Below are 12,956 nucleotides of genomic sequence, written 5' to 3'. Positions count from 1 at the left end.
ATGAAAGACAAGAGATTTTGACTAAGCAATGACACAATTTAATCATTAAAAGTTGTATGCCATTTGCTTGAATAACCACAAACTTAACTGAAAGCATCTGAAGAAGCTCACCAACTTGCTCGAGAGCCACTAACACCTGTTTAACTACCACAGAGAAAGAGTCCACAACACATCACGTACCACTGTTTCAAGCCATCTTGAATAATTTTTCAGCATTCAAAGTTCTCCAAGGTGCATCTGGAGCAGAATATTCCTAAAATGTTACATATATAGTTGTACTAGAGTAGAACGTTTTAACATCACATCAGGAGGATCAGATGTGTATATCCAAGACATTTCTCATTTATTTTGTTAAGGGGATTTTATTAACTACATAAAATGTATCAACAAGAATACCCATATACACATCAAAATAAACATGAATCTAGCATTCTGAAGCAACCTCACAATCAGGTTTGTATGAAAGTAAAGCTCTGGTAAACGTTACCTCCTCCATTGCAGTGATCAAGTTTTGAGTGGACTTGCTGATCTCTCCTCCCACTGATGGTGCACCGCTACCTGGTGTGAGATAAGCTGACCCTGGACTTGGATGACCATTGATTTCCACACTGTAGCTTGCTTTAACTGGCCAGCAGAGTTGGTTGTGCAAGATAAAATATACCACAAAAACATACAGGCCCTAAAAAACACAACCAAAAATATTACAAACAGTCTATCAAGGTGGTAAAAAATATATTAGGTAAAAGCTTAAAAACATAATTTCAAATTAAACAAAAAGGGATTTGGTCCTGGCATGTAACCTGGTTTCTGGTATGTAGATTTTGGACTATATAATTTTTACTACCTTGTTCCTTTTTTGTAAATTTTGATTTGAGGTGAGCATCACCATCTAACATTACTAACTTGGCACCTTGGTTCAATTTTCTGTTATTTCTGATCATTTTCCCTTATGGCCTTAACAATATGGGCAAATTGTCCGTTTTTGAGACTTTGTGCGGTGGTGGGCAGCTCCTTTCCCACTGGCCAAAATGGCAGGATCCTGCGCAGATTCTGCGCTTGAGACCTCATTAATTATGTACAGATGACTTCCCCTCCGAAACACCTGGTGCACTGGCAACTGATTTGTCTGTCCGCTGTCCAGCACACTCAAAGCATGCCCTCCAGCCCACCGTCTTCACCAGACTGTTCAGGATGTCAGCAACCCAGACGGAAAATGCTCGCAGCCTCAAGAAGAAATCTGCTCCTCAATGAGCCCCTCCCCCCCTGAGCTGCAGGATGTTCAGGCCCCACTTGGACATCTACCCACTGCATCTGGAGTCTTTGTGCGTCCCCTTTTAGTAAACAATGTTTTGATCCCCTTGTTAGTGAGCTTTTTATGCAACCCTGTCGGGTCCAGCTTCCCCCACCCCCCCCTCCCCCCCATCCCACTCCCATGGTTTTCTTTATACCTTTCATTGTTCATCTTCTTCATCCATCTCCTCGCCCATCTGCCTGCCATCTCCTTTCTCCTCCAACCCTTGCATATCCTTCCTTCCACTTTGCCCTTCTTGTCTTCATCAGGTCAGCCCACCAACCCCCTCCCACCGGCCTCATCTTGCACTCCACTCCCAGCCAAACATCAGACCTTTGTTGTGGTGGCTGTATGAAACCTGCAGCACATTGCTGTCCAGATAGACACTAGTGTGTGTCACCAGGGGAAAGGAGACCCTGTACTCACCAACCCAGGTGCTGTACTGACCTGACTCATTGGCACATGAGGGCTCATGGGCCCAACAGCATTGTGCTGTCCATGGAGACCGGCTTTGCATGGAGATGGAGCAGGAACAGGTCTGGGCCTGCAGAGTGGAGTACAGCACATCAGGAGCAGTGCAGCAGTATGGCAAAAAGGCTTTGTTGCCCGCACCTCAAAGTGTATTGCAAATTGAGTGACCTTATGCACACCACTCTTTCTCAATCAGGTTTTAGACCAATGTAATTTCCCGCTGGCGTGAGGCAAGATTGGAAGGCCTAATGGGAAGCCAGCGGGCAGCTGTTTTAATGAGCATTCATGAAATGTAAATGAATGCAAATGCCGTTCATTCCACCAGCCAGTGGGAAGAGCGACCCACCTTTGGGGGAACTGCAACATGATTTTATGCCAGTGGGTTTCCGACTTCGTGGCTCCTGCAAGATTCTCCCCTCCCCCTGCCACTATACCCACCACGGGCATGACTGGAGAATTACGTTTTGTGTTTGAGCAAGAGGGGTAACAATGCGTTGTCAATGCATAGTAACTTAATCTTTTTCTGCTGGATAAATGATAATTTTACATGTTTTGACAAAAAAAGCAGTTTGAGGGTATATACGCTATATATCTGGTTTAGAAAATTATATTCCATTTCCATTTTAAGTTTGTTTAAGATATATTGAGGTACTGCTGTAGGGAAAAATAAAAGATCTATTTCTTTTCTGTGCATTGTCAACGTTAATTATTTGTGAGAGGAAACCATCTCACATTCAGTAAACAGCCTTTCAGGCTTTTTTAAAATTTGCCAATAGTTGTTGAAAAATAAGATACAACAGCTTTACAGAAACAATTGCCTTTCTGTAGTTGTTTATGCCCAATGTCCTAAATTCCCACAAGGCCTTAAACCATATAAGGAAGCTTCTAGTCAAAACAAAATACCACAGTGCCAAGATCATCTTTTCTCACCAACATACATCACTGCAGCCTAAACAAGCATGGATGGCATTATTCATTTTACATGTCTATCAAATTCAGAATCATCATTGTAAATGTCTGAAGAGTGCATTTTGTTTTCATTAAATAATATTAGAATATTCAAAAATGTTATTCACATTAATCGATGCAGAAGATCATTACTTTTTAAATTAGAATTTGTGCTTTGAATCTAGTTAGATAGATACTGCATGAAGTCTGCCTCGGAAACTGGCAGAGGCTGGTTGCATTTCTGTCCTTGACCATCAGTCCCATTTATTGCTGATCTCATAGGGCATCATGATATTTGGAGGATCCTCACTAGAGATGGTATCCTTCATTTTGCAGAGCTTCTGTGTGCTCTCATTTAACCGACTGTAATCAGTGAAGTCCACAGCTAAAACCAGTGATCGTAGGGGGCTTGGAAAGTTACCAGAAAATCTTGAAAACAGAATGAAGCCGAACTTTCCGTTTTTTTTTCAAATTTTGTCAATTGGATTACAATTGTTTTTAAAAATCCTAATGAATACAAAACAGTAATGAAGTGTATTTATATTTGAACTGAACCGATCCAGAGTTGCACAGCACAATATCAGACTCAATTCCTCTGGGATATTGTAGGAGATCTAATGTGGGGAAGTTGCTACCAGACCTTCAGAGCCATACAATGCTTGGCTGAAGCAGTTAAGAAGCAGCTTAACGAAAAAGATTTTCTGTTTGTAAGGTAATTGTATATTAAGAATCACATCAGTTGAATGGTTTTTCATACTTTATTCTCCTTGTGCCTGATGGTAATGAGTTCAAATATGTGCACACACTTACCTGTAGGATATTAAAAATAACAAACAGAATTAACATCCAGAAGTGTCTATACGCCATATGCAGGCCTCCCCACAGCCATGTCAGTGATATCAAAGCGAAAAGGTATAGCACAAGGGGAACCTCTGTGGATAAAGGAGGGAAAGGGTGAGATGACATATCTTAATAGATGGAATAGATAGAAAATGTTGCAGTGCCTGTTGTCCTCCACACTGTAATTACCAATACGTGCAACACTGTTTCCTTGAGCAGGAATGGCAGAGGGGGAGGAAAATATGGGAGACCATAAATGGCATTTATACCGGCGAGATTTCCTGTTGCGAATGCCTCCATGCCCACCAATAATGTAACGGGAATCCCGACTTTAAAAATTTGAGATCCCCATTTGCATCAATTCAAATATCATTATCCAGTCTTTACGCCTGATGGAAACCCCCAACGTGAGTTTGTCAATTCAAGTCGGCGTGAAGGCACACCAACGTGAATCATAAAAGGACCCCTCGATGTGCACGTGGTGAGCAGAGCCCATCGGAGGAGCACAAGTGAGTACAGCTCCTGGTGGGAGAGGCTCATGGCCGGCAGTACTATGGCAGCTCTGTGAGGAAAGGTCCAGGGGTGGCGGAGAGAGATCCTTGTTGGGGGGGGGGGGCTAACCCCTGTGTTTCCTGTTCAAGATTTCAATTCTTTTGGAAATTATTTTATTAAATTTTTACATTTCATACAAGAATATAAAAGACATGAACCATGACAAACATTCAAAGATTCCATCAACAAACACTTTTTAAAAAGACACTCACCTCCATCCCTCTCCTCCGCCCCACCCGAGCAACTCCCTGTAAACAAGTAAGCGCTCCCCCGCCATCCCCCTTAAACTCTAGCAGTGATCAATTATTTGAAATACACTATGAGCGGTCATCATCTTCGGTAAAACCCCTCCCTCAACCCTCTCAAACTATATTTGACTTTCTCGAGGCACACAAACTCCATCAAATCACCTTGCCACACCAGAGCCTTCGGCGGTGCCGCCATCCTCCAGCCCAATAAGATACCCCTCCAAGCCACCAATGAAGCAAAGGCCAGGACATCAGCCTGGGCTTCGGCTCCTATCTCCAGTTCTAGCACTTCAGAGACCCCAAATAGCGCCATATTCAGGATCGCCGACATGGTGTCAAAAGAGGACCTCAAAACTCTCCAACCTGGGGCACAATCAGAACATATGCGTGTGATGTGCGGGCCCTCTTGAACAACCCTCACACCTATCTTCTGTCCCTTCAAAAATGCATCTCATTCTCACTTTAGTGAGGTGAGCTCGAATAACTACCTTTAGCTGAATGAGGCTCAGCCTCGTGCAAGACGAATGTGTATTCACTTTCTTCAAAGCCTCACGCCACACCCCCTCCTCCAGTATCAGCCCCAACTCCTCCATCCATTTCGCCTTTGACTCCACAACTGAATCCAACTCCTCTCCCGCTATACGCTGGTACATCCGAGACGTCCTACCGATCATGCGCAGGATAAAATCCGTTCCAAGATGGACGGCTGAACCACCGGAAAGGCTGGAAAGAACTGTTTAACCCAGCTCTGCACATGAAGGTACCTAAATCCGTCTGCGTCCGAAATCCCATATTTTTCTCCTCCAAGCGAGTGAACTGCCAATCCAAAAATAGATCTCCCACCGTCTGCAAACCTCTCTCCTTCCAAGCACTAAATGTGGCATCCAACCGTACCGGTTCGAATAAGTGATTGGCACAGATAGGAGCCAGTCTCAATGTTGCCCCCAATTTAAAAGGTTGGCGGAGCTGCCTCCAAATATCGAGCATGGCCACCACCACAGGATTTGTTGAGTATTTCATTGGTGACACCGAGAGTGGCGCCATTACCAATGCTCCCAAGCTCGTCTCCCTAATTGACACTGATTCCATCCTTATCCAGAGGGCCCCTATGTTCCCGCACCACCCCAACACCTTCTCCGTGTTAGGTGCCCAATAGAAATACAACAGATTTGGCAGCTTGAGGCTCTCTGCCTGTTTCTCCCTCTCAAGCACCCACCATCGAATCCTTGGGACATGCCCACCCTAATAAATCCCATAACAAGCCAGTCTACCTCTTGAAAAAAATGATTTGGGCAGAAACACTGGAAGTCACTGGTATAGAAATAGGAATCTAGGCAGTATATTCATTCTAACCGAATGAACTCGACCCTAAGTGATAGGGGGAGGCTGTTGCACCTCTGTAGGTCTGCCTTGACGCTCCCCACCCAGCTCGTATGATTCAGCTCTGTAACTGTACCCACTCTCCCGCCAAATATCCAAGCTGATCCCTGCCAATCGAAAATGGAAACCCCTCGGTCTAGTTCCCCCTTCCAGTACTCCTATCACAAAACATACACTTTCCTCTATATTCTGCTCATCGCCAGAGAAAGCCCAAAATTGCTGCAAAATCTCCCAATGGTGTTCCCAATAGATGTCTCCAGATCCCTTTCGTATAACAGCAAATTGTCAGCATATAACGATACCCCATGTTCCACCACCCCCCCCCCCCCCCCCCCCCCCCCCCCAACTATCCCATTCCATTCCTTTGAGGCCCTCAATGCCACGGCCAGCAGCACAATTGCCATTACAAACAGCAGAGGAGACAGCGGATATCCTTGCCTCGTTCCCCGATGTATCCGAAAGGTCTCGGAGATCATATTATTAGAAACATAGAAAGTAGGTGCAGGAGTAGGCCATTCAGCCCTTCAAGGCTGCACCACCATTCAATATGATCATGGCTGATCATGCAAATTCAGTATCCCACTCCCACTTTCTCTCCATACCCCTTGATCCCTTTAGCCGCAAGGGCCATGTCCAAATCTCTCTTGAATATATCCAATGAACTGGCCCCGACAGCTTTCTGTGACAGAGAATTCCACAAGTTCACAACTCTCTGAGAAAATAAGTTCTTGTCAGTCCTGAATGGCTTACCCCTTATTCTTAGGCTGTGATCCCAAGTTCTGGACGTCACCAACATTGGGAACATTCCTCCTGTATCTAGCCTGTCCAGTCCATCAGGATTTTATATGTTTCTATAAGATCCGCTCTATTTCTTCTAAACTCCAGTGAGTACAAGCCCAGTTGATCCAGTCTTTCTTCATATGTCAGGCCTGTCATCAGGGGAATTAGTCTGGTGAACCTTCACTGGACCCTCAATAGCAAGAATGTCCTTCCTCAAACTAGAAGACCAAAACTGCACACAATACTCAAGGTGTGTGAAGTGTTGGGTACTCTGAGACACAGATGAACCAACACGGTTGCGATTGGTACAACGCAGTTTTATTCCTTTTAACTATTTATATAACAAACTTGGTACTCAGCACATGGTGACTGTCTGAGTGTCTGGCTTGGAGGTCCTTGCCCTGAGCCGTCTCCTGCTGGACTGCCCAGGAAGTGTCGTGTTCCTTGTTTTGCACTGTGTATGCTCTTGTCTGTGATTGGCTGTCGTGTTGTGTGTGCTAATTGGTCCGTTGATCTGTCCATCACTATGTATGTGTGTATGTGCTGTGATGTTCACTTGAATATCATGACATCCCCCCTTTTTTACAATATTATGTGCCTACGTGGTTATAAATAGAGATGTGTATTGAGTGCAGCTAAATGTGTGTGTGTGTAATATTTACAGCATGTACATGGGGCTTAACTATATACAAGGGGCGATGTCGGGTGTGACATAATAACGAGGTTGTACCATAACAAAGAACGTGGAAATGTGGAACGATAAAACAAATTCCTGTAACGATAAGAACATAAGCATGTTAAAACAGTGGTTGCATGAGTTCAACGTGTAAACAGTCTCATAAGTCCAGTCTAGTAGGTGGGCGACGAATTCGGGTTGACCGTCAGGGTGGCACACCATTCATCACCCGGATTGATTGTGTTGACTCGGTTCCCATCAATGACCGCAACCCGGAAGGCGTCTCGTTCATCTGTGTCATCGGTCTGGATGTCGTAATGTGGAGGCTGAATGGTCCGCACGTTCCTGCGAGGTTGTCGGAGATGTGGAAGATCGACAGGTTGAGCTGCTCGACAGTAAGCAGCGTGTGGCCCACCTTGCCACAGTGTAGGCATTGTCGGGTTTTTGCGGGACATTGCCCTTTTAAATGTGCAGCTCCACAGTTGCCGCACGTCATGACGTCATGGCATTCATTGCGCCACTGCGCATGCGCAGTTCGGTCTTGCATCGAGCGCGCCTGCGCATCACGTCCCTCAGTGTTGCCGTAGGTTTTGGCGCGCACAAGCGCGGGGGGCCTCGAAAAGCACGCGAAACGGCTGCCCTCATCCGGGCCGGGGGCCGGGAGAAACTCGATCGCCTGGACCCGTTCGGCCTCGTGGGGCACCTGGCTCGCTGATCCGGTCCCGTAGGACCCCCTCCGCGCCGATTCAGTCACCTGAAATTGGGCATAGCGGCTAGTCGCGTCCTCGTGCAGGACACAGGCTTCAACTGCAGATGCTAAGGTTAGGCCTTTTATTTTTAAAAGCTGCTGGCGTAGGCTGCCCGAGGCAACCCCAAAAATGATCTGGTCCCGGATCATGGACTCTGAGGTGGTGTCGTAACTGCAGGACTGCGCGAGTATGCGGAGATGCGTCGGGAATGACTGAAAGAGCTCATCCTTACCTTGCAGGCGCTGCTGGAAGACATACCTCTCAAAGCTCTTGTTGAACTCAACGTTGAAGTGTTGGTCGAGCTTGAGGAGGACCGTGTCGTATTTAGATTTGTCCTCGCCTTCCGCGAACACCAGGGAGTTGTAGACATGGATGGCGTGCTGACCTGCGGTGGTGAGGAGGATGGCCATCTTTCTTTTGTCCGAGGCGCTCTGTTTTTCGTTGGCTTCCAAAAAGAGTTTGAAGCGCTGTTTGAACAGCGTCCAATTTACGCCAAGGTTCCCAACGACTTGCAACGGCTGCGGTGTGTTGGCGGTGTCCATGGCGCAGGATGGCAGATTTGTGGGTAGGTTTTAATTCACTTCTGGTACCATGAAGTGTTGGGTACTCTGAGACACAGACGAACCAACACGGTTGCGATTGGTACAACGCAGTTTTATTTCTTTTAACTATTTATATAACAAACTTGGTACTCAGCACATGGTGACTGTCTGAGTGTCTGGCTTGGAGGTCCTTGCCCTGAGCCGTCTCCTGCTGGACTGCCCAGGAAGTGTCTTGTTCCTTGTTTTGTACTGTGTATGCTCTTGTCTGTCGTGTTGTGTGTCCTAATTGGGCCGTTGATCTGTCCATCACTATGTATGTGTGTATGTGCTGTGATGTTCACTTGAATATCATGACAGTGGGATTCACCAAGGCTCTGTTTAACTGCAGCAAGATATCCCTACTCTTATACTCAAATCCTCTCGCTATGAAGGCGAGCATGCCATTAGCTTTCCTCACCGCTTGCTCTACCTGCATGTCAACCTTCAATGACTGGCTCATTTCCAGTCTCAAAGTTCAGACTTACCCTCACTGCCACACACAAATTCACACAGTGGGTGAGTGTGATTGAATAAATAACCGGAGACTGAGAGTGAGCTGGAAAAACACAACTTGAGCATCTCACGCTTACGGTCACCTTTGTCAATTACTCAGTTTTAAATGATCACCTTATTGCTTTATCATTGCTTTATTTTTGCCCTGCAAGTTGCTTCTTTTCTTTATTCCTCAGCATCTTATTGGAATTTAGATTTAATGTTGTGCCAAACCTTATCTTTTTGAAATTTTCTCATCGGCCCCTCTAGTGAGAAACAAATTGAAATGTGGCCCCTCGCACAAAAAGGTTAGACAAACCTGCCATGGAGGAGGTTTTGTCCGGTTAGCTACGGGAAGGGAAGGAAATCGAAGACTACAAATGGGAAAGATTAAAGTTTATAGAACAAAAACGTTCATTTTGATAATATTATTTGATAAAGTAAAGTCCATTCACTGAAAACATATTGCATTACAAGAAGTTTTAGATTTGGAATGTTTTATAAACCTATCAGTAATACTTGAAAAAATATTAATATTTTAGAATGAAGTCATCCTTATCCTGTACTGATCTAATGCCGTCAGTAATATGGCACTGGAGGATAATATGTATGTGCAATCTGGTATAACTAAGTGCAGCTGATCAATTTGACCTGTTCCTTTCTAGTTTAAGCACAAGCTCGGTAATGTACTTTACCCTTCCAGCAGTATCTTTGAACCTTGACCCAGAATGATGCTCAATGATACAGCAAGTTGGAAATACTAATGCATAAAGTGAAGAATAGGCTGCAGGTTTATTTTTACTCTGCTAGGTTGTCAGTTATAGAGAGGAAGGGAAAGTTATAAAAAGCACCATTTATGGGAAAATGTGATGTTTGGTTAAAGAAGGGGAAATGTGAGCAGGACTATGTGCTTACCTGGAGGCAAGGATTGTTGTAACTTCTATGAGTTGAATTACCTGACGCCTCAGATTAACTGCCCCATCAGGCTAAAATATTGGGGGTGAGAAGGGAACCTGCTGACTGACGGCACGGTAGCACAGTGGTTAGCACTGTTGCTTCACAGTGCCAGGGTGCCGGGTTCAATTCCCGGCTTGGGTAACTGTCTGTGCGGAGTCTGCACGTTCTTCCCGTGTCTGCGTAGGTTTCCTCCGGGTGCCCGGTTTCTTCCCACAAGTCCCGAAAGACATGCTTGTTCGGTGATTTGACATTCTGAATTCTCCCTCTGTGTACCCGAACAGGCCCCGTAGTGTGGCGACTAGGGGCTTTTAATAATAATAATAATTGTCCGTTGTCACAAGTAGGCTTCAATGAAGTTACTGTGAAAAGCCCCTAGTCGCCGCATTCCGGCGCCTGTTCGGTGAGGCCGGTATGGGAATTGAACCGTGCTGCTGCCTTGTTCTGCATTACAAGCCAGCTGTTTAGCCACTGTGTTAAACCACAGTAACTTCATTGCAGTGTTAATGTAAGCCTACTTGTGACACTAAGAAAGATTATTTAAAAAAGGGGAATACTGGCTGCTCTGCAGTCACTTAGCAATCAATTGGCCATTAATTAGACAGGATTTCTGCCGTTCTGGGTCAGGATGTCCTGCTTCAGGTATCTGCTGGCCAACGAGAGGCCTCCAGAACTTTGGGAAAGGCATGCAGGGTTGGATCAGTACTCGGGTGGATTTCGCCAGATACCAAGATGGCAGATCCCGGTGAAGGGGTGGGGGCAGCGAGGTGGGTTTTGAGAGGCCACGGTGGGGAGGAAAACCTGGGAAGGGTTAACTCTTTGGAGTGTGGGGGGAGCCTCTCATGGGTCCAGGAAGGATTTAAGATGAGACCTCCCTGTTCACATCCAGTTCGCACGGAGAAAGCGGTTAGGCTGTACTCTTGGCCTGAGGCTCTTCCACCAGTGGTTAAGTCCTGGCAGTGGTGGAATGAGACCCTTAAGCGAAGATTATTTTCTCACTTAAAGGCCTCCTTGGCCTACTGGCAAGCGAGCTGCCCGACACCACCACCGCTGCCGATATAATTGCGGTGGGACAGGAGATGGTGGGTAGGCAGCAGGCAGGCCATCCTCTGGACATAACGAGCCACCTTGCCTTCATACCTTTTAAAGACTTCTGTTACCCATTCAACAGCAAATCAAAATCCATTGAAGTGTTGGCGAAACTGCCTCCAAATTCTCAATGAAGCTATTATTACCGGACTCCCTGAGTATTTCCTCGGGGCCATCGGGAGCGGCGCAGTTGCTAGTGCTTTCAATCCCGACCCCCTGCACAAACTCTCCTCCATTCTGACCCACTGGGAATCAACCCCTCTGACCCAGCTCCGCACATTCTCCACATTCACCGCCCAGTAGTAATACATCAGGTTCGGAAGACTCAAACCCCCTGCCTGCCTTCCCCTCTGTAGAAACATCTTTCTAACTTTGGCCACCTTCCCTCGCCATATGAACAAAGTTATCCTTCCCTCAATCTCTCTGAAAAAAGCCTTTGGCAGGAAAATCGGCAGACATTGAAAAATAAACAGAAATTGCGGCAACGTGCTCATTTAACCGCCTGCTGTACAGAATGGCAGCCCACCACCCCCCCCCCCCCCCACCCGCCCCCCCCCCCCCCCCCCCCGGCCGAGACACCACAAAATACTCACTCTTGTCTAGATTTAGTTTGTACCTCGAGAAAGACCCAAACAAACAAAGAACAAAGAAATGTACAGCACAGGAACAGGCCCTTCGGCCCTCCAAGCCCGTGCCGACCATGCTGCCCGACTAAACTACAATCTTCTCCACTTCCTGGGTCCGTATCCCTCTATTCCCATCCTATTCATGTATTTGTCAAGATGCCCCTTAAATGTCACTATCGTCCCTGCTTCCACCACCTCCTCCGGTAGCGGGTTCCAGGCACCCACTACCCTCTGCGTAAAAAACTTGCCTCATACATCTACTCTAAACCTTGCCCCTCTCACCTTAAACCTATGCCCCCTAGTAATTGATCCCTCTACCCCGGGGAAAAGCTTCTGACAATCCACTCTGTCTATGCCCCTCATAATTTTGTAGACCTCTATCAGGTCGCCCCTCAACCTCCTTCGTTCCAGTGAGAACAAACCGAGTTTATTCAACCGCTCCTCATAGCTAATGCCCTCCATACCAGGCAACATTCTGGTAAATCTCGTCTACACCCTCTCTAAAGCCTCCACATCCTTCTGGTAGTGTGGCGACCAGAATTTAACACTATACTCCAAGTGTGGCCTAACTAAGGTTCTATACAGCTGCAACATGACTTGCCAATTCTTATACTCAATGCCCCGGCCAATGAAGGCAAGCATGCCGAATGCCTTCTTGACTACCTTCTCCACCTGTGTTGCCCCTTTCAGTGACCTGTGGACCTGTCTCCTAGATCTCTTTGACTTTCAATACTCTTGAGGGTTCTACCATTCACTGTATATTCCCTACCTGCATTAGACCTTCCAAAATGCATTACCTCACATTTGTCCGGATTAAACTCCATCTGCCATCTCTCCACCCAAGTCTCCAAACAATCTAAATCCTGCTGTATCCTCTGACAGTCCTCATCGTTATCCGCAATTCCACCAACCTTTGTGTCGCCTGCAAACTTACTAATCAGACCAGTTATATTTTCCTCCAAATCATTTATATATACTACAAACAGCAAAGGTCCCAGCACTGATCCCTGTGGAACACCACTAGTCACAGCCCTCCAATTAGAAAAGCATCCTTCCATTGCTACTCTCTGCCTTCTATGACCTAGCCAGTTCTGTATCCACCTTGCCAGCTCACCCCTGATCCCGTGTGACTTCACCTTTTGTACTAGTCTACTATGAGGGACCTTGTCAAAGGCCTTACTGAAGTCCATATAGACAACATCCACTGCCCTACCTGCATCAATCACCTTAGTGACTTCCTCAAAAAACTCTATCAAGTTAGTGAGACACGACCTCCCCT

At 46.2% G+C, this 12,956-nt stretch overlaps 1 protein-coding gene across 1 annotated transcript in view; it reads right to left on the bottom strand.

The window, feature by feature from the left end:
• Window positions 1–12,956, bottom strand: part of adgrv1 (adhesion G protein-coupled receptor V1) — a 981,490-nt gene that overhangs the window by 68,200 nt on the left and 900,334 nt on the right. Inside the window, exons 87-88 of the mRNA XM_072516264.1 lie at window positions 3,521–3,642; window positions 488–679 (exon numbers count right to left, since the gene is read on the bottom strand). Coding sequence (XP_072372365.1) covers window positions 488–679; window positions 3,521–3,642 — 314 coding nt within the window. The remainder of the gene's footprint in view (window positions 1–487; window positions 680–3,520; window positions 3,643–12,956) is intronic.

Source organism: Scyliorhinus torazame, chromosome 9, assembly GCF_047496885.1.
Source record: "Scyliorhinus torazame isolate Kashiwa2021f chromosome 9, sScyTor2.1, whole genome shotgun sequence".
Taxonomy (NCBI): domain Eukaryota; kingdom Metazoa; phylum Chordata; class Chondrichthyes; order Carcharhiniformes; family Scyliorhinidae; genus Scyliorhinus; species Scyliorhinus torazame.
This window is presented reverse-complemented; position numbering and strand designations above follow the sequence as displayed.